Here is a 21,676-nt window from a genome sequence, read left to right on the forward strand (position 1 = left end):
CAGGAACACAATTTTATTAGACGCTATGAGACTTTAGAGGTGGATGTAGCTTCATGGTTTAAAGAAGTTATGGCAAAGACTGAATCCCCACGATCAAGCAGCATCCTCAGCCAACAGCATCTCCCCATTTTCTCCAGGTAGCCAGCAGAGTGGTAAATGAACCTGTGGGGGAGGAAAGAGTATCGGCAAGTCATCACCAACACCCACATCATCAGGCAGAGCTCCTGAGACTGATGAATTGTACATAGTCTACCCATGGTTTTTCTGTCTAGTGTTGTGTTCTTTTTGATTGACTCAGGAGTGTGGGCTGTTGTGTGTTTGAAGATACTTTCAGTCTGTAGAAAGTAAACAAGGAAAAGTGTGGCAAACCACATATTGGACTAAGGGTTTGTTCCACTATTACTGTGAAAAGCTTACATGCTGCCGTTAACCTCTGCCCTCCCCATTAATCTCTCCTTATGGGACAAATGGTCATTGCACACTGCAGAGGAATTGCAAATTTATATAGTGTTTAAATACTACCGGGTTATGCACTGTGATCAAAAAAGGATTTTAGCTAATTTATTAAATATGAAAGTGTAGCTGATGTGAACTCTCAATGTATTAGTGTGCAGGCACCTGTGTTATACAATAGACTAGTGTGTTTCAAACGCATGAGAAACTGCTGCTTTATTATTTTTCTGACAGTAACTTTTAAAATCTATTTGGAAAAGGTTCAGATCAGACAGGGCTTTCAGAATTACTCTTCAAGTGAAAATCTGGTGGAGTATACCAAGGCTGTTTGCTTGGTATTTTTGTTTTTGTTAGTTGATTTGACATAGTGTGTTATGATGCATGCCCAGTGTCTGTAACCTAGGTACATTCACTGGGTGAAAATGTCAGATTTTCGGTGGATTAGTAAACAACCTCCATATGCAAATAATGATTCTGAGTGAGTGTCAGTGCTGCTGCAACCTGAAATCACACTTGTGCTGGCAATTTCTTTTTATAATACCTGCATAGTTGTTGCTGTTCATACGGGTGCCAGTGCAATTTAGGTGATTATATCAGTGTCCCAGTTGCCACCTCCTGCTTTGAGGTTAGGTGATGCAAGATACATCAAGCCCAATGGGTGGAATTTTATAAAACTCAGTTTAATTCTGATTTTTACAAACATCTGTTTGTGCTTCCTCTACACTTGCCTCGTGTATTTTCTGCTAGTGTACACTATGGTTGATAAATTAATTCATTATTGGTTTGCAACTACTTTCTGCATTTGCCAGAGAATGTTTCCATTTGTGAGGTTGCACTGTGAGGAAAGCTTTAAGCAGGTGCCAGCCATGGCCTGTCAGAATGTCCCAGAGTGGGTCAGGTTGGTGGGCTGCTTCACAGAGAGTGAAGGGAGATAGAAGGAAGATGATGCCATGGGCAGGTAGTAGAAAGTGTGTGCTCCAGGAGTTTCTGTCATTCCATGAGCATTGAAGCCGAGAGAATTCTGCATTTTGTCAGGCAAGGCTTAGGATTTTTTATGCTTTGAGGCTTTTATTTTTAACTTGAATTGCATAATTCTTCACATCGATAGCAACTGATGCCGGCACATTCAAAACAAAGCTTGATTTGGATTGATTTTATGAAGTGATTCCAGTTGGTTGTAAACTTAAACCAATCTTAATTTTATGCAAAACATGACAAGCTAGCATCTGTTTCTGTGTTGCATGTTGTAACTTTGAAGATTTGCATCACACTTAGTGATATTCTCTTCGAAAGCACTTCTGTACATTGGGGTGAAATTCTGATAGAACCTCATCCATGTCAGGGGATTGTGGGAGAGCACTCAGTGAGTAAAAATCTTATACAATATCCCTGTGAGCTCATCCTTTTTTTTGCCCCCTGAATCAGTATCTATTTTGGACACAGGTTCATTTTAAACAAAGAAACTGATTTACGTACAGTTTCCACATTTCTCTTGTAAATTTCTAGATCCACTGTGAATTTTCTCCACACATTTGATTACTTCACCAAATAACATTTTTTTTTAATTTAAATAGTTAACTCAATCTAGATTAGTACATTGAAGCAATGTCTCCTTTCCCCCATGGCACAAACACTTCTTTCTAACTGTGTTTATAATTCCTCTGCTTTTGGTGGAAGCTGAAAATCTGGCTTTTGATGCAATTTTGAAGGACTGGACTATGAAATTAGTTTAGAAATGGATTCAGGATGTGTGTTTATGATGAGTTTGAGGGGTTTTGTTAGGTCTCAGAAAGAAGGGTGAGTGAGACTGGTAGATAGAGGGGATCGGACTTCTGTTGGAAGCCTGTGCAGGTGATAACAGTAGTGAGAACCTGTTTGCTGTAAATAAGCTATATGCTGGGTGTTCTCATTATCAAGAGGCACAGAGATAGCATTGCAGTTTAATCGTTCCCTGAAGTACTCATGTATGCTTTGAGTTACAGAACAGGCTAAAGATAAAGAACAGATATGACATTAGTGAAACTGACTCAATCGTAGATGATGGTGACATTAAAACTGAAGGATTCGTTAAAAAAGTCTTATTTAGAGATACCTTCAGGAACAAGTAGTCCTTGGTTTAGATCAATTCAGACATACAACTATATTCAAAATGCCTTGTTTGAAAACTGAAGGTCTGTTGGATTATTTGCAAATATCAGATCTTGCCCATGAGCGACAGCGGACAGTTGTGACAGTACAGCTGTACAAACCGTTTACCGCAGCCACTCTGGCACAAGATGGTCTGTGGTTCCCACAGAGACCACACCAAATAAGTTGAGAGTTGGGAATGGAGCCTGTCAGAGTCCAGTTGTGATGCATACAGAAACAAGAATTCTGTTGTATTGAGAATAACTTCGGAATATTTCAACAAATCCATCAGATTGGTGGCCCTGTTCTACTGCTGTCTTATCATCACCTCTATTTGTTTTATAAATATAACTCTAAATATCGGATGATCCAAATCACTCTGTAAAGAGAAAGAACTTCTTTGTTAAATTGCATCATGTTACAGATCATGCATGAAGTTACTCCTTCAAGTTTCCCTTATCTGAAAATTCTTCAGCCGTTCGCTCTCATCTGAGTACCAGAAACGGTCACTTTTACTCTGATCAGCCAATCTCAGGCCTTTGTGAATTCACCCAAAGAACACCCTCAGCAATGAGTGTAGGCACAGGGTAACAAGAGATCTTCAGAGCGACACATACAAAATGATGGAGGAACTCAGCACCTGATGAAGGATTTCGGCCCAAAACATCAACTGTTTATCATTCCCATAGGTGCTGCCTGACCTGCTGAGTTCCTCCAGCATTTTGTGTGTGTTATTCTGGATTACTGGCATCTGCATAATCCCTTGTGTTTATAACCTAATAAAGATCTCCGGACATTCTCGGGATTCAGTGTCTATCAACCTAGTTACTTTTCAATAGGTATATACAAAGAAAGTACAAAGAAACTAGTTGAACTGGATGGTTCTTCAAAGAGCAATAGGGAGAGGAAGTTGATGAGCTGAAAAAGAGTACCGTAGCTCCTATGGTCCTATTTCTGTTGCCATTCTGTTGTTCAGTGTGTTGCAATCAGATCTGTAAAATTGAGGATCAGGCACTTTGTGAAGGCAGCAAGGCCGTTTCCTTGTGCTTAGCATTGAATGCATACAATATAAAGCTCACACTATGCATAAGGTCAGTCTGTCTTCAGACTGTAACCACAACTTGAAACTGAGCTCCCTGGTCCAAGACTATTCTGACAGCAGTCTTCCAGGGCAGAGGTCTATAGGGTGGCCTTGCATTATTGAAGATTGAACGACTGGCAAAGGAAGTGAATCATTCATTCCACATACTAAGATTGAACAGTTAATGATACCTCTGCAGTAAGATCAGATGTTGCGCAAAAGTTACCGTAACATCTCAGTGGGAAATCTTTTTAGCTTTTAGAGTACAAGTTGAAACTGCTGCTATCCCGAAACCACTATATTCCACAACAATCTCTGCACTGGATTAAGTGCTCGTGTCTTGCATTGAATATTCTCTCGATGTGGATGAACATGAGATGGATCAGAGCCCTGTGCAGTTAAACAAAAAGTGAAGAATGGAGGAATTTGTTAGATGTTGTCAGTAGTACATTGAACAAATTTCATGATAGCTGAGGGAGTTTTTAGATACTTAGAAAATTTCACCCTTGTTTTCCTCTCCTTACGACCTTGACTTTGGTTTAAAAATAATTTGTAAAACATGATGCATTGGCTGTGAGCAGTGGAACTGCTTGGCTTTCTACATATGGTTTAACCTGGAGTTCATTTCTTTGAAGTCAAAGTTCCAGCCACATTTAACAATATTTTATATTAAGGTAATGGGACATCAAAAGTCAGTACATTATGGGTGAAACTTACATCTGTACATCTATGGACATGACTGTTTTCCATCCTTTGGAACAAAGGAATCTGGTCTGGAATCCAGGCATATTGTGTTTGTAAAAGCCTCGAATCTGTCCTGACGAAAGGTCTCAGCCTGAAACGTCGACTGTACCTCCTCCTAGAGATGCTGCCTGGCCTGCTGCGTTCACCAGCAACTTTGATGTGTGTTGCTTGAATTTCCAGCATCTGCAGAATTCCTCGTGCTGGCAGAATTTGTTTGCTTTTCTTGATGCAGTTTCCTGTTACGGAGGTTGGTCAGAAGTTGCAATGGTGCCTTGAGATCGAGTTGGCCTATGCAGTGTGAGCTGTTTAAAAGTCTGGTGCCTCCAGTACACACTATTGTTTACAATGAGATCTGGGAGAGATCAGCCATGGTTATATTGAATGGTGGGACAGACTTGATAGGCCTGGTTGCCTACTCCTGCTCCTGTCTTTTTGTGTTCTTGTGAGGATAATCATTTGAGATTTCCAGAAATGTGCAGGTGTTAAAGTATGGAAATGAAAAAGAGCTTGTAATTTTCTGCTAGTTGAAATGGGGAACGATGTGATTGATCTTCGGAGCCTGAAGAGCAGCTATAAGTTGACTTAGCAGGTAAACATGTAGGCAATGGATAGCACTTGTACCAACAGTAGAATCCTATGAAGGAGCTTTGTTCAGAAAGAGCAGTGTTCTGGTACAGGCTGCAGACCACCCCCAAGGTCTTGCATTTCATGTTTCTTTGTACTATTTCAGAATTACAAAGTACTGTTGCTTGGTGTTTTGTTGAAAGCAGGCTGTCATTTGATATTGAAAGGGGAGAAGTATGTGAGAAAGTACGTGAAAGTGGGAAGGTATAAGAGGAACTGGAGAGGGAACGCAGGTATGATAGTGTAAATTTTGCTACCCTTCAGATTGCTTTTCACAAGCCAGTTTTGAAGTAAATATCTTTTTCCAAATATTCAGCTTCCCCATGAAGTTACTGTTGATATGATCTCATCTCCCAAATACAGAGGAAGGGAAGCCCACTTACACCATGGAAGAGCCATTGTTTATTTTTTAACAATTCCCCACTCTTCCCAACCCCTATCCCAAATCCTTTCACTCTCAGGAATCAGAATATAAAGCACTTCCTTGTTAACAGACGCAATGTTTCCTGCATGTGGAGTAGTGTGCTAACATTTAGTGTTACTGTCACCACCGTCTCGCCCTGCTTTTTTCTTGAAAATTTAAACCAGCTCCTAAATTTAGAGGCACTTAGCAATAAACTATCTACAGAGCATTTTTGATTCATCTCACAAAAAACTTATAGCTTTTAGTGGAATGAAACAGAGAAAAACACCAAAGAGAAAGATAGAATTGCCTATTAGCAGCTTTAATCTTCCTGGGAATGTTAAAAAGCAGATTATTAATTGCAGCAGATTGTATCAGCCTACAAAGTGGTTTTATTTTGTGGCTTTTAAGAGGATATCGATCTAGAACTAGAGGGTGCAGACACATGATGAAGGTAATTTCTTTTAAGGTTAGGAAAAGAGAAATTTCTTCTCACAGCGGGTTGTGCATCTTTGGAAATTATCACCCTGGACTGGAGCGATGTAGATGTTAAGTCATTAAAAATATTCAAGCGTTCACTAGATTTTTTGCATTATGTGAGTATCAAATTATTTGACTGAGACCATTGATTGGATCGGAATGGTAGAGGAGACCAGGCCCAGTGACTTTCCTGCTGCTTCTGTGTGTGTTGTAATTGTAGCAGATCTGGTATGTCCAACTCATTTTCCTGCCCCATCAGTATAAACCTCAATTCCTTTCATCAAAATCTCTCACTTTAAATGTGTGACGACAGAGTACCCGCAACACTGAGACTCCAGGCAGTTCTGGATGTTTAGTCTGTATGGGAATTAGAGGTTATGGGGATCAGGCAGGAAGAGTGGATTTGAGGGCAGTAATGAGATAAGCCATACTTTTATTGAGTGGGTCTTGTGGGGTTGTACACGCTAGCCCTGCTCTGGTTTCTTTCCAGTTCTGCGGTGTATGTGTCTGTAAAACAAAATTCTGGTCAGTTAAAAACCTTTAATAGTTTCACTTACAATGCCTTTAAAAGGCTTTCAATGATGAACTCTGAAGTCTCAATGTGAATTTGTGTGATATTAGTCTGCACATATCCTAATACGGTCCATAGTGCCTGGCTAGTTGGCAGACATTCACGGTGGCATAATTTCAAGATGTGGTCCCTTGCAGTGAATCCTAAACACTATCCCCCTTCAAATGGGTCATGGCGATGGTTGTGGATTTGTGGGTGGGTGGGTGTGTGTTGGCGTTTCCATTCCATTTGAAGTGCATGGACTGAATGTGCTACAGGAGAATGAATTGACCAGTAGGATGCGAAGATGAAATAATAATAATGATAATTCCATCATAATCACTCATGGAAATTGCTATCATTTGAGTGAGGTTGTCTAACAGACTTGGCACAAAGATAGCAGACGAGGGAGCTCTCTTTCATCTAAATTACAGTGGATAATAGATGGGGGTGGGGGAAGATATTTCAAGTCGCAGATTGATAGATTTTTTTGTTATGTAAGGGAAATGGATCAGAGAAGGGACCTGTTTTGAAGTGCAGGGCAGTGCCATCCTAGTGATTGGCAGAACCATCCTAGTGATTGGCAGAACAAGCTTAGGGTCTCCTGTTGACTCTGGGGTCTGAAACAAGTAAGCTACACCTGGCGGGGTGGGGGAGCATTCAGCACACTCCTCAGGTGTGGTGAAGCTGACTAAAGAGTAATAGCTGATAACTTTTTAAAAGTCCAATAAATAGATAAGGGCTCAGATATTCAAAACTACTTACTTATCCATCTAGACTTAGCCCTGATTATAATGGAGTTTAAAGAGAAGAGCAGAGGATTGTTTACTCACTGAGAATTTACTTTGAATTCGGAAAGAAACTTTAGAACAACTTGTGCCTCAGAAATTTCCACTCCCTGAAATGTGTGATGTAAAATCATTGTAAAATAAAAGCAGTACACTGGCAACATTTGAGGCCACAACTGTGGGAAGGGAAAGTCATATATCAGATCAAAGACCATTTGTCAGAAACTTTAACTCTGTTTCTTTTCTTACAGCTGTGGCCTGAAATGCTGAATGTTCCCTTCATATTCTGCTTTTATTTCAGATTTCCAGCATTTGCAGACTCTTTTTGATTTTCATTAATGTAAAATCATCTTTGCTCCAAGTTCTTTATCCATTCACATTAAACTTAGGATTAAACTCTTAGTTCTTTATGTTGAAGGAGACAACTGTGTAAAAAAATACTTTCAGTGGTGTAGTTTCCAAAGAAGCATTTTACTTTCTGTAGTTGCCTTCATTCATACAAACTCTCTGGATGCCTTGGTTTATTGTGTTGCCCTCTGGAGGGCAGGCAGTCTGTCCTCCTCCTCACAGCAGCAAATAACATTACTCAGTGTGCTGTTGTCAGGAGGGCTGGCAGCTTCTCCCCTTTCTCAGACATGATTATACTGTCCGCCAGAGGACAGGCAACCTCTCTCCATTCCCTCACACACAGATATGCACAGTGTTTTGGAACCTGTGCTTAAGGGCTGCAGGTTTGGAGCGCAAACAGTGCTACCTGGAATAAATCAATCAAAATGGTTCAATTTATCAGTCAGTTGGAGGTTTTCAAGAAGAAAATGCAGTTTTATTGCATTTTTATTTTTTTATGTTTTACTTTGAATAAAGTTTTTATTTTAATCTTTGCAGTTAACTTTGAACTGCAGCGTTCACGTTGATAGCTTATACATTGCATGCATATCACACACTGACAGCCAAAGTGAGCATTACATAGAGTAGATTGGTCAGAAAAGTAGGAATTAGTAATTCACAATATATCAATTGCATGTTAATTTATGGGGTTATATGGGTATCTGTTGATGCTACAGTGTCCAGTATTTCTCTTGTTCTAAGCATGAGATCACTGCAGGGTTCAGTAGATCCAGCAGTTTAGATTGATCTCATTTTACATGTCAGGCAATAGAAACGATAACTTGTTGAATATCAGATCTGTGAGTTTTCTTCCGTTCTGTAATGTTGACACCATATTTCACTGGGCCCTTGTGCTGAAATGTCATCTTACAATACCAGAATAATCAGGTGTTGGCAGATTACTGTTTTTTTCTCCTTAGTGGGCTGGTTATCAGATTTAGGATAGTGTTTAAACTCTACCAGGGAATAGAATTTTTTTGAGGTGGATTAAGTAAATGTTTCACCTTGAATGTGGGAAGAGGTTATTTCAGTAACATGCTGGCCACAGTATCAGGAAATCTTTGGGAACTTGTCAGTGCAAACAAATGAACCAGTGTAACATGGCAAATTGTAGCATCTCACAGTTTCAGAATTGTTAGCTTCTTTCTCCTCTATCCTCACTTGCCTCCCTCTGTCTACAACTCCACATAGATCAGCTTTCAGCACCTTTTTTAGGAGACGTGTCTGCTGCATACTCTTGTCTCCATCCTGTCAGATCCATTCCCTGATCTCTCTATATCTACACCTATCCCCTCTGCCATTTATAACATGCTTGTTTAATGAGGTCTTTCCCCTGAGATGTTAACTCTCTGTCCCTCTTTCCATAGATGATGCCAGGCTTTTCCGATTTCATTTCAGATTTTCAGCACTTAAAGCAGTTTGCTTTTTAACCCTTTATAATCCTGTGTCTACCCACCCCCATCTCCATGCCTTTCTCCAGTTCACTGCAGATTACTTTTGCTTCTTTCTTGAGATCGAGTTGCCATGAGCAAACCCAGACCTAAGGTTGCCTAAAGTTTACCTTCTCATAATCTTCACCTTCCGCTCTTTGCTACTACTAGTAAGACACTGCTCTTCTGTTCACTCATCCAGACGGAACAGTGGGCAGTTGGAGGAGTGAAGTAGGTGCTGTGATCAAGTGTGTTTCAGCTGTACCCTCTGAAGCTCGGTGATAACTGAGTTGTGTAGGACTGGAACTAGTGTTGACAGAGACATTAAAACTGTTTGATGTGGAAGTGGGTGAAGCAGAGTAGGAGGAATTTGCTTTTTATGTGATTCTTGCATGGATAATGTTTTATTTAAAAAAAAAACTAAAAAGGCTATAATATTTTCTATTTATTTTATGTTCCGTGTGAACAGTATGGTGTATGGGTGAATGGAGTCTTATCCTTTCTAGTTTTGCCATTATGTTGTGAATATCTCAGGGCTTTGAGAAGAGCTCATTCTGGCATTGGCATTGCCGAACTCTGCCTCTGCTACAGATCACTGTTTCCAAAGTGTCGCGGAGGCTAACTTTCTCTTCATCTTCACTTTCTTGTGGCTGAACTAAAAAAGGAGAGAGATCGGATGCTGTAGTTCTGTATTTCTCTGTATCCTATATCCGTATCTGATTAATTCACGTCTCTGTTTTCTATTGATGTCCCATCAAAAGTGGTATCCCCATCGTTAGAAGATATTGCACTTAAACAGCAGAATACGTTTAACATCCTTTGAGTGATTAGTGACTTGTCGTCATCATAAATTAATGATTTCTCATTTTGACCATCAAATAATTACTGATATCTATCATAAGTGATTAATGAATCATTATTTAATAAATAGATAATTATTTATTATTATCACATATCATCTATCACAAATAATTTATCATGATCATTTATTATATAGGAATGTTTTGTAAGTGATTGATGTATCATCTCTGATCAATGATTTGTTATCACCATCCAATATAAATGATTAATGATTTGTCTTTAACTAAAATGATCATCTACCAATTATCAATAACTATTATATCATCTGTCATCATAAGTGATAAATGATTTATTATTTGTTTAAATGATTAATCACAGCATCTGTTCTAAATGATTAGTAATTCATTGTCTCTGGCATTGTTGTTGGAGGGTATAGTGAGGTCAGTATAACAGTCATTAACCCAACACCACATCTGGGCCCCAGCTGCTTGTTTTCTGGTGATACATCTTTAAAAAAAAAAGATGGACATCCTGCTCACTTCTTGCTGAGAATGTTTGTGCTTTTTAAGAGTCTTGTGTTCCTGTTCAGTCTCTCTATACTTTTGCTTATTATCTAAGATCACGGGGAAGAGAAGTCCTGTTGAGGCCATTGCACCAGTGTGTTGTACAGCTGAGCTCAGAATGCTCACTGCATGTTACTGCACCTCACATACAGCACTGTATTACCTCATATTGTACGGCACATGTTACTGCGTGCTGACTTTTCAAACTTCCCCAAGATTACTCTGTGCAGTGTAGCTAAACTACGTGCTGGAGATGCCTTGGTTTGGATCTGCCATACCAGTGGGATACCATAATTAATCTTGGTGTCCTAGGATCAGCTGAGAGTTGTGAGGAATAGAAAAACACCCAGTTTCCTGCTCCTGATTCATCACCTAATGTGAAGTGTATGTTTATGTATGTATGTGTATGTTGGTTGAGAAGAGACGCTCAGGGTTGCCTTCAATTGAATGCCCTGCTGACAATCACTCTCTGGGTTCTTATAACACAAGCACAATGCTGAAGGATGTTGGGCTGCTGGCTGTCTTGTCTGTCATGGAGTCAGCTCCTTCAGGAGGGTGGTGTATCCACCTGATGCAAGTGTATCTGGTCTCCCCTGTGGAGAACACCTGATTAGAACACCAGGAATTGCCTTTAGTTTCCTTTCACTCAGATCATACTGTTCCCCTTGTATCTTCTCCTCTCTGCCTCTCCATCTGACTGGCTAAATGTCCTTTGCAATTTAATTAGTCATGAGGCTCCCCATCCTTTGTTCTTGTATCTCTAACCTGGACTAAACACCTCTGTGGGAAGAGAGAGAAAAAAAGAGAGAGCAGGAGGAAGATGAATCAAGTTTAGATGTTTTAAAATGACAATTTCTGGCACTTGTACTGCAACATATTTACACCAAAACATCTCGTTCATTATGGTCAATAACAAGATGTCTGATGTTTAATTTTATGTTGTAATTCTTAAATGGAAAATTATTCTGATCAAAACCCAATTTAATCCCAAAAGTTGCTCTGTGGCCAAAGACTGACCCTCCACAAGAGTAACTTGAGGCCTTCTAAAGACAAATGGGAGCTTTCTCGCTTGAAGGCTGGCGTTTTGTGATATCTGAAGCCTAGCAGTTTTAGGGCATGGTGGTGTGGGTAGTTCACCCATGGCTGTGATCAGAATCACATTTGGCAATGTTAGTGCTTTAAACTGGAGGAGCCATAGTGTTTGCTGAAATTGTCAACTTCACAGCTTCTCTTTAAACATATTTCTTGGAAAACAAGTTAAAGCACGTACTTTCCGAAGAGGGACCTGCATTTGGTGTAATGCATGACCAGGAAAATTATTGGAATAAAAAACCAGGAAATCCTACGTGAGAATGATTCAGATCAACATTTCAAAGACTTAACCATTTCAGACCAAGAACATAGAAACAAATCAATGAATTTAGTGTTATGGGCATCCAAATGATTGTATTTTTAAACTCTTTGCATTGTAAACACAAATAAAAAGTATGTACTTTCCATCCAACAAAATGCTGTGTGTTTTTTTGCTGCACGGTTGTCGGTAGTCTTCAGTGAAGGATGCATAATGTATGGGGCACCTTCCCGGTCACAGTGAATGATCTGCTCCTTCTCCACAGTACCACCTTACTATTAACCACTCACTTCCCTCTCACCCACCGTGAAGCAGAGCAGGAATTTGAATTCTTGCTTCGTGTAAGCACCTCAGAATCTGGGAAATATTTCCTTCTGCTCTAGAGGAAAAATGGATTCCATTTGTATATTGTGAGGGGGAAGTGTTTAGTTGATGCTATGCTGGGATCTTGCTCCCATTTGGGGTGGTATTATGCTGTATTGTCGAAGTTTAAGACCACCACCTCTGGGGCCACAGTGTTACAGCTGCTAAATGTGTTCTCACTTCTGCTCCTGTCTGTGTACAACTTGCCTGGATCAAATGATTTCCTCCCATCCCAAAGATTTGCTGGTAGGGGCAGTTTAGACACCATTTATGGAGGGAAATGGGCAGTCAATGTTTTGAGTCAAGACCCTTCATCTGGACTGAAGAGATGGGGGGACAACACCCAGTATAAAGAGGTATTCTGGCTGACTCATTTAATTTCTTCCAGTTTTTGTGTGTGTTCCAGATTCCAGCAATTGCCATCTGTTGTGTCCATTTTACTTTAATTTTGTATGGTTTTTTTAAAATGGAAAATTGTTCTAATCAAAATCCACTTTAACCTCAAAAGTTGCTCTGTGGCTAAAGACTCACCCTCCACAGGAGTAACTTGAGACCTACTGAAGGCAAATGGGAGTTTTCTCACTTGAAGGTTGGCATTTTATGATATACTCCACTGCAAAGTTTCTTCAAGGTGTTCTATCTTCAGTGGAAGTTCTGTAAGACCCTTCCTCTCTCTCTACTCCCCCTCTGTAGTTTCTGCTGCGCTCCTGCTCCAGCTGTTGCCCCCACCACCACTTTCTCACATCTTTTTGTACAGACTAGCTCCCCACTCTCTCAATCCCAGTGAATGCTGTCAACCTCATTATTTATCCCATGTTCATCAAAACATACGGTGAAAAGCATTATTTGCATTAACAACCACCACACCTAAGGATATACTGGGGTCAGCCCACAAGAGACTTCATACTTTGTAGGGGCAACATAGCATGCCCACAGTGTTCAGCAAAACAACACTAGCAGCAGTAACAACCACAAAATAAAACAAGAGAGTAGCAAAACAAGCGTTGTCCAACGCTCCGACCCACTAACTCTCACACAGACAGGCCTCCAATACCAGGACAGGCTCCCTCTGGGCTTTCAGTCCTTTACGCCAGACTCTCAGACTTGCAGATATCGGGCCTCCAACCTCCAGTCCCTGGCCCAGACTTGCAAACATCAATCCTCTGACTTTTGGACTGAACGGCTTCAATTTGCGACCTTTGGGCTTCTACATCCAGATTCACCAAGCTCTAGACTTTGAACTTCAGCTTTTCCCTCTGGACTTTGCCAACCTCTGGGTATCAAACCGAGGACCCTTCGATCATGGGTTTGACCTTCGGCACTCGACCCCAGTGACCTGAAACATCAACTGTCTTTTTCTGTCATAATGCTGTCTGACATATTGACTTCCTCCAGCATCATCTGTGTTGCTCATAGAAAAATTGGTTACTGTAAGTTACTTCAAGGAATTCTCTGACAAGGGAATCGAAGGAGCAGGTAGTTGGGACTATTAGGATTGTAACTTGGGGAGCTGGCATAATCTGATGAGCCAAATGGCACCTTTCTGTGCCATAGTAAATAAGTCAATTCCAGCAATCTGGGGAACAGTCAGACTATACCTATGTAGATAAGGTCAAGAGGGGAGGCACAAACCGTTCATCCCAGCTCATCCATGCCAACTGTGATGTCTACACCAGTCCCATTGCAGTTCCATGTCATTTGGTTCCTCCCCGTCAATGCACCTGTACAAATGTCTCTAAAACACTGTAGTTGTACCTACCTTACCTCCTCCTCTGGCAGCTTGTTCTGTATACTCACCATCCTCAGTGTGGCAAAACTTGCTCCTCAGGTTCCCTAGTTCTAGATTCCTCTACCCTGTGAAAAAGATTCTGACTGTCCTGTGTCCAGTCCCTTTCTGTGGAAGTCCATGCTCTTTGTTTTGATATTACTTGCCAATTTTCTCCCCCCTCATTTACAATGTCCCTGTTAGTTCTTGTGAAACTCCCAGTTGAGGGTGGGTACAACTTTAGGATTTAAAAGGCATTTGGACAGGTAAGTCGATAGCCAGAATAAAAAAATTCTTGTAGAATTCCCAGCCCTCTCACTAGCCCCAGACTGTTTTGCTATACCCTTTGAGTAATATTTTTCATGGCCTTCTTAATTAACCACAGTGGATCTAAAGAGTCTAAATGTTTTTGAGGCAAATGGAAGTAGATTCCTAAGCAACACATGCAAAATGATGGAAGAACTCAGCAGGTCATGCAACATCTATGGAGGGGACTAAACAGCTACATTTCGGACCAAACCCTTCATAACCCTTTTTAGAGCAACTCGTGGTTGAGCCCACTGGGGGTTCAGGTATTCTGGATTGGGTGTTGTGCAATAAACCAAAATTGATTAGAGAGTAAAGGAACCTGTAGGGGACCAGTGATCGTAAGATGTTAGAATTTACCCTGGAATTTGAGAAGGAGAAACTTTCTCAAATGTCAGATGTATCAGTATAAAAGTTGAGTAAAGGGAATTGCAGAGGTATGAGAGAGGAGCTGGCCAAAACTGATTAGAAGAGAACACTAGCAGGGATGATGACAGAGTAACAATGGCTGGAATTTCTGAGAACAATTTCGAAGATGCATGGTATATACATTCCAAAGAAGAAGAAACATTTTAAAGGCAGGATGACACAATAGTGGCTGACAAGATGTCAAAGCCAATCAAAAAGCCAGAGAGGGGGCATATAACAGAGCAGAAATTAGTGGAAAGTTAGAGGATTAGAGAGCTTTTAAGAAAACCAACAGAAGGCAACTTAAGAAGTCATAAAGAAGATAAAGATGAAATACAAAGGTAAGTTAGCCAATAATATTAAAGAGGATACCAAAATTTTCTTCAGCCACATAAAATGAAAAAGAAGTGAGAGTAGACATCGGACCACTGGAAAATGGCGCTGGAGAAGTAATACTGGGAGACAAGGACATTGTGGAGGAACTGAATTAAGTATTTTGCATTAGTCTTCACTGTGGAAGAAACTAACAGTATGCTGGAAGTTTGAGAGTGTCGGGGAAGAAGTGTGTGAAGTTCTGTTACTAGGGAGAAGGTTCTTGGAAAACTGAAAGGTCTGAAGGTAGATAAGACACCTGGTCCAGATGGTCTACATCCCAGGTTTCTGAAAGAGGTGGCTGAAGAGTTTGTGAAGGCATTTGTAATGATCTTTCAATAATGGATTCTGGCATGGTTCCAGGGGACTGGAAATTTGCAAATGTCACTCTACTCTTCAAGAAGGGAGAAAGGCAGAAGAAAGGAGATTATAGGTCAGTTAGTCTGACCTCAGTGGTTGGAAAGATGTTGGAGTCGTTTGTTGAGGATGTGGTTTTGGGGTACTTGGAGGTACATGATAAAATAGGCTGTTGTCAGCATGGTTTCCTTAAGGGAAAATCTTGCTTAACAAATCTGTTGGAATTCTTTGAAGAAAAGCAAACAGGGTAGACGAAGGAGAATCAGTGGATGTTGCATATTTGGATTTTCAAACGGCCTTTTGCAAGGTGCTACACATGAGGCTGCTTAAGAAGATAAAGGTCAATGGCATTACAGGAAAGATACTAGAATAGATAGAACATTGGCTGATTGGCAGGAGGCAAAGAGTGGGAATAAAGGGAGCCTTTTCTGATTGGCTGCCAGTGACTAGTGGTGTTCTACAGGGTCTGTATTTGGGCCTGCTTCTTTCTACGTTATATGTCAATGATTTGGATGACAGAATTTAATGGCTTTGTGGCCAAGTTAACGGACAATACGAAGATAGGTGGAGGAGGAGGTAGTTTTGAGGAAGCTGGGTGCAGAAGGACTGAGACAGATTAGGAGAATGGGCAAAGAAGTAGCACATGAAATATAGTTTCAGGAAGTCTATGGACAATGCACTTCGTTAGAAATAAAAGCATAGACTAAATTCAAAACACGAGTGAGGTGCAAAGCAACTTGGGCGTCCTCATGTAGGATTCCCTAAAGGTTAATTTGTAGGTTGAGTTGGTAGTGAGGTAGAGAGGACTGGACTATAAAAGCAAGGATGTAATTTTGAGGCTTTTTAAGGCACCGTGGAGGCCTTATGGAGTATTGTGAGCAGTTTTGGATCCTTTATTTAAGAAAGGATGTGCTGAAACTGGAGAGGGTTCAAAGGAAGTTCACAAAAATGAGTCCAGGATTGAAAGGCTTATCATATGGTTCTGGGCCTGTAGTTACTGGAGTTCAGAAGTACAAAGAGGACTTCAATGAGATTGAATGTTGAAAGGCCTCAACAGAGTGGATGTGGAGAGAATGTTTCCTCTGGTTGGGGGTGTCTAAGACCAGAGAACACACCCTCAGAAAATAAGGGCATCCTTTTAGAATGGAGATGCAGAGGAATTTCTTTAGCTAGATAGTAGTGAATCTGTGGATTTGGTTGCCACAGGCAGCTGTGGAGGCCAAGTCATTCAGTATATTTAAGGTGGAGGTTGATTGATTTTTGGTTATGGTATGAAGGGATACAGGGAGAAGGCAGGAGATTGGACTGAGAGAGAAACGATGAATGGTGGACAGACTTAATGGGCCAAATGGCCTAATTCTGCTGCTATAGCTTACTGTCTTATGGTTCTATAAGGGCACAGATTTACAGCATCTGCAGAATAGCTTGTGTCTTGAATGATTCACACAAATACACAAAACGCTGGAGAAACTCAGCACGTTAGGCAACATTTATGGAGGGAAATGAACAGTCACGTTTTGGACTGAGACCTTTCATCAGGATAGAGAGTTACAGAATCTCTTGTGTCTTGGATGCTCCAGGAACTCGAGTCAGAAGATCTATGGAGGGAAATGTTTCAGGCAGGATCCTCCATCAGGATAGGAAGGAAACGGGCAGAAGCCAGAATAAGGTGGGGAAGGAATACAAGATGGCAGGCGATAGGTGAAACCAGAGAGGAGAAGTGGATGGGTGGGTGTGGGGAATGATGTGAGAATCTGGGAGGGTATATGTGGAAGAGGTAAGGGGCTTCAGAAGAAGGAATCTAATAGGAGGACAGTGGACAATTGAATAAAGCGAAGGGGATGGGGAACCAGAGGGAGGTTATGGGTAGGTCATGAGGGCATGGGAGAAGGTAACCAGAATGGGGAATGGAAAAGGTGAGATTCTTGATAGGGAAGGGGATGTGAATTCACACAGTAAACAAAGATGTGGAGTTGAGTTTATAACCAGATCAGCCACCTGCTTATTGACCAATGGCTTTCACCCCCGCTCCGAGTTCATCTAGCTCAACCCTCCTTAAATCATCTGCAAGAAACCGTGGGATGCCTGACCTGAAAACACAATGAAAGTGAATTCATATGGAACCCACCGATCTCTGCATAAGAATTAATGAAATAGCCACTGATCTGTGTGGTGTAAGACAGAGGAGCGGAATTTGGCGTATTTGCCAATTGAGTCCACTCTGCCATTCAGTTATGGCTGATTTATTATCCTTCTCAACTGCATTTTCCTGCCTTCTCCCCCTAATCTTAGATGCCCTTACAAATCAAGATTCAAGAACCAAATAATACAGCAGAGTTTAGAGGATTGTGAGGCTTTTAAAAACCAATAGAAGGCAACTAAAGAATCAAAGTATGTAAGCGCTACTCAACCCTGAGATGAATCTTCCCACAGAGAGCCACAAAACAAAGAAAAACCATGGAACCCGTTGAAAGAAACAATGTCAACACCCCCAACACGCAGGAAAAAAAACATTTTGGAAAAAGCGAAAAACCCAGAATCCAGGCACATTCAGTTCAGTTCAATCTAGAGCTGTGCCATTCGTTATCTGCAGGCTGCCATAAGGAGAGAGAAGATGAAATATGAAGGTAGGCTAGCCAACAATATAAAAGAGGATACCAAAAAGTTATTTTTTCAAATATGTGAAAAGTAAAAGAGGGGCAAGAGTGGATATTGGACCACTGGAAAGGGGACACAGAAATAGTGGATGAACTTGATAAGCCTTTTGTATCAGTTTTCATTGTGGAAGACACTAGCAGTAGGCCAGAGGTTCGAGAGTGTCGCAGGGTAGCTTTGAGTGTAGTTGCTGTTAGTAAGGAAAAGGGGCTTGGGAAGCTGAAAGGTCTGAAATATAGCCGCACACATCAAAGTTGCTGGTGAACGCAGCAGGCCAGGCAGCATCTCTAGGAAGAGGTACAGTCAACGTTTCGGGCTGAGACCCTTCGTCCTGAGATGTCCTGGGTACTTTATAGGTCAGTACCCAAGATGGAGCTGACTAGATTTACAACCTTCTGCAGCTTCTTTCGGTCCTGTGCAGTAGCCCCTCCATACCAGACAGTGATGCAGCCTGTCAGAATGCTCTCCACGATACAACTATAGAAGTTTTTGAGTGTATTTGTTGACATGCCAAATCTCTTCAAACTCCTGCTAAAGTATAGCTGCTGTCTTGCCTTCTTTATAACTACATCGATATGTTGGGACCAGGTTAGAGCCTCAGAGATCTTGACACCCAGGAACTTGAAACTGCTCACTCTCTCCACCTCTTATCCCTCTGAGGACTGGTATGTGTTCCTCCTTTTTACCCTTCCTGAAGTCCACAATCAGCTCCTTCGTCTTACTGACGTTGAGTGCCAGGTTGTTGCTGCGGCACCATTCCACTAGTTGGCATATCTCACTCCTGTACGTCCTCTCGTCACCACCTGGGATTCTACCAAGAATAGTTGTATCATCCACAAATTTATAGATGGTATTTGAGCTATGCCTAGCCACACAGTCATGTGTATATAGAGAGTAGAGCAGTGGGCTAAGCACACACCCCTGAGGTGCACCAGTGTTGATCGCCAGTGAGGAGGATATGTTATCACCAATCCGCACAGATTGTGGTCCTCAGGTTAGGAAGTCGAGGATCCAATTGCAGAGGCAGGTACAGGGGCCCAGGTTCTGCAACTTCTCAATCAGGATTGTAGGATTGTGGGATTGATGGTGTTGAATGCTGAGTCAATGGACAGCATCCTGATGTAGGTGTTTATGTTGTCCAGGTGGCCTGAAGCCGTGGGGAGAGCCATTGAGATTGCGTCTGCCGTTGACCTATTGTGGCGATAGGCAAATTGCAATGGGTCCATATCCTTGCTGAGGCAGTTCAGTCTGGTCATGACCAATCTCTCAAAGCATTTCATCACTGTCGATGTGAGTGCTACCAGGCGATAGTCATTAAGGCAGCCCACGTTATTCTTCTCAGGCACTGGTACAATTGTTGCCTTTTTGAAGCAAGAGGGAGCTTCCGCCTGTAGCAGTGAGAAGTTGAAAATGTCCTTAAGTACTCCTGGTAGTTGGTTGGCACAGGTTTTCAGAGCCTTACCAGGTACTCCATTGGGACCTTCCGCCTTGCGAGGAAAGTAGAAGGTAGGTCAGTGGAAGTTGTCTACATGGACTTTTGTAAGGCATTTGACAAGGTCCTACATGGCAGGCTGGTCCAAAGGTTCAGTCATTCGGCATTCTGGATGGGGTAGTAAATTACATTAGACATTGGCTTTGTGGGAGAAGCCAGAGATTGGCAGTAAAGGATTCTCTCTCTGACTGGAGACCTGTGACTAGTGGTGTACCACAGGGATCAGTGCTGGGTTCTTTGTTCCTCATCTATATCAACAATCTGAATGATAATGTGGTGAACTAGATCAGCATATCTGTGGATGATACCAAAATTGGGGGTGTAGTGGACAGTGAGAAAAGGCTGTCATGGCTTGCAGAGGTATCTGCTCCAGCTGGAAGAATGGGCTGAAAATGGCAGATGGAATTTAATGCAGACAAATGAGAGGTTTTGCACTTCGGTAGAGCCAACCAGGGTTGGTTCTACACAGTGAACAAGCAGGGCACTGAGGAGTGTGGTTGAACAAAGGGATCTGGGAATACAAGCCCATAATTCGTGGAAAGTGGTGTCACAGGTAGATAGGGTCATAAAGAAAGCTTTTGGCACTTTGGCTTTCATAAATCAATGTATTAGGAACAGAAGATGGGATGTTATGTTGAAGTTGTATAAGACCTTGGTGAGGCCAAATTTGGAGTATTGTGTGCAGTTTTGGTAACATATCTGCAGGAAAGATGCAAACAAGGTTGAAAGAGTGCAGAGAAAATTTATGATGTTGTTGGATTTGGAGGATCTGTATTAAAATAGAATAGGTTGGGACTGTATTCTTTAGAATGTATTAGACTGAGATTTGATAGAGGTGTACAAAATTATGAGGGGTAAAGATAGTGTAAATGCGAGCAGGCTTTTTCTACTGAGGTTGGGTAAGACTACAACCAGATCATGTCTGAAGGGATAAAGGTGAGAAGTTTAAGGAGAACATGAGCTGCCAGAAGTTTGGATAGGTCCATGGAGGGTTATGGTACCCGTGCAGATCGTTGGGAGTAGGCAGTTTAAACAGTTTCAGTGTGGACTAGATGGGACAGAGGCCCTGTTCCTGTTCTATACTTCTCCATGACTCTACATAGATACATTGAGAAAGCTCTGGTCAGGCCACAGAACATTTCTTCCAGTTCCACTCACCACACTTCAGGGAGAATGAGGATGTTATTCAGAGAATGGAACAACTTGCGACAATGAGTGATGGACTCATTGTTACATTGGAAAATCTGCGCATGATTTCCTTCAGAGGTTGGGGGGATCTTTGCTGAACAAAGATATATAGACTGTGCAATTCTATATAAACTGATAATGGAATGGTTAGAGCCAGCCAGCCCATCATGTCTGCCAGCTCCCGGGCAACTCTGCCTCCACCCCACCATGGCCCTCTTTCTGCAGACTTGCATGTTTTTACTTATCCACATATTTACCTCACTCCACCTTGAAGGTTGTCACGGAATCTGCACCCATCGCATTAGCCAGCAGTAAATTCCAGATTCTAACCACAACTCCTTGGCCAATTGTCAAGAGGACAGAGGGCATCTTCAGAGGTGTATAGATGCAAGACCACAGTTGCTGGAATCTGGAGCAGTCCACATTAAGTCTCAACCTTCCCTCCATAGGAACTGCCTGACCTGCTGAGTTTCTCTAGAATTTTTTTTAAAGAAGTAGAGATGGAGAAAGATTAAGCACCAGGACTCAGGGTACAGGATTTTAGGGAGAGCTTGGCCTTAATGCATAGGAGACTGAACATCAGAGGTATATAAAATTATGAGAGATATAGGGTGAGCAATCTTTTTGCTCCAGAAATGGGGAGATCAAAAACAAGATATAATTTTAAGGATAGAGATGAAAGGTTTAATAAGAATGTGAGGGGCAACCTTCGTTCATAGCAGGCGGTAAATAACATGGAACCAGCTGCTTTCTACAGGGGCACAATTGAGAGTATCCTGACTGCTGTATCACTCCTGGTACGGGAACTGTACTTCCCTCAGTTGCAGGACTCTGCAGAGTGGTGCGGACAGCCCAGTGCATCTGTGGATGTGAACTTCCCACTATTCAGGACATTTAGTGACAGGTGTGTAAAAAGGGCCCAAAGGATCATTGGGAACCCAGTCGCCCCCAACCACAAACTGTTCCAGCTGATACCATCTGAGAAACA

The 21,676-nt window shown here is 41.6% G+C and overlaps 1 protein-coding gene across 2 annotated transcripts in view; it reads left to right on the forward strand.

The window, feature by feature from the left end:
• Positions 1–11,930, forward strand: part of map2k7 (mitogen-activated protein kinase kinase 7) — a 100,985-nt gene extending 89,055 nt beyond the window's left edge. For both annotated transcript variants that reach the window (XM_072248441.1, XM_072248442.1), the window contains one exon: positions 4–11,930. In XM_072248441.1, the coding sequence (XP_072104542.1) occupies positions 4–141 (138 nt within the window). In that variant the 3' untranslated portion in view covers positions 142–11,930. The remainder of the gene's footprint in view (positions 1–3) is intronic.
• Positions 11,931–21,676: the final 9,746 nt, after the last annotated feature.

This window comes from Mobula birostris, chromosome 32, assembly GCF_030028105.1.
Source record: "Mobula birostris isolate sMobBir1 chromosome 32, sMobBir1.hap1, whole genome shotgun sequence".
NCBI lineage: Eukaryota > Metazoa > Chordata > Chondrichthyes > Myliobatiformes > Myliobatidae > Mobula > Mobula birostris.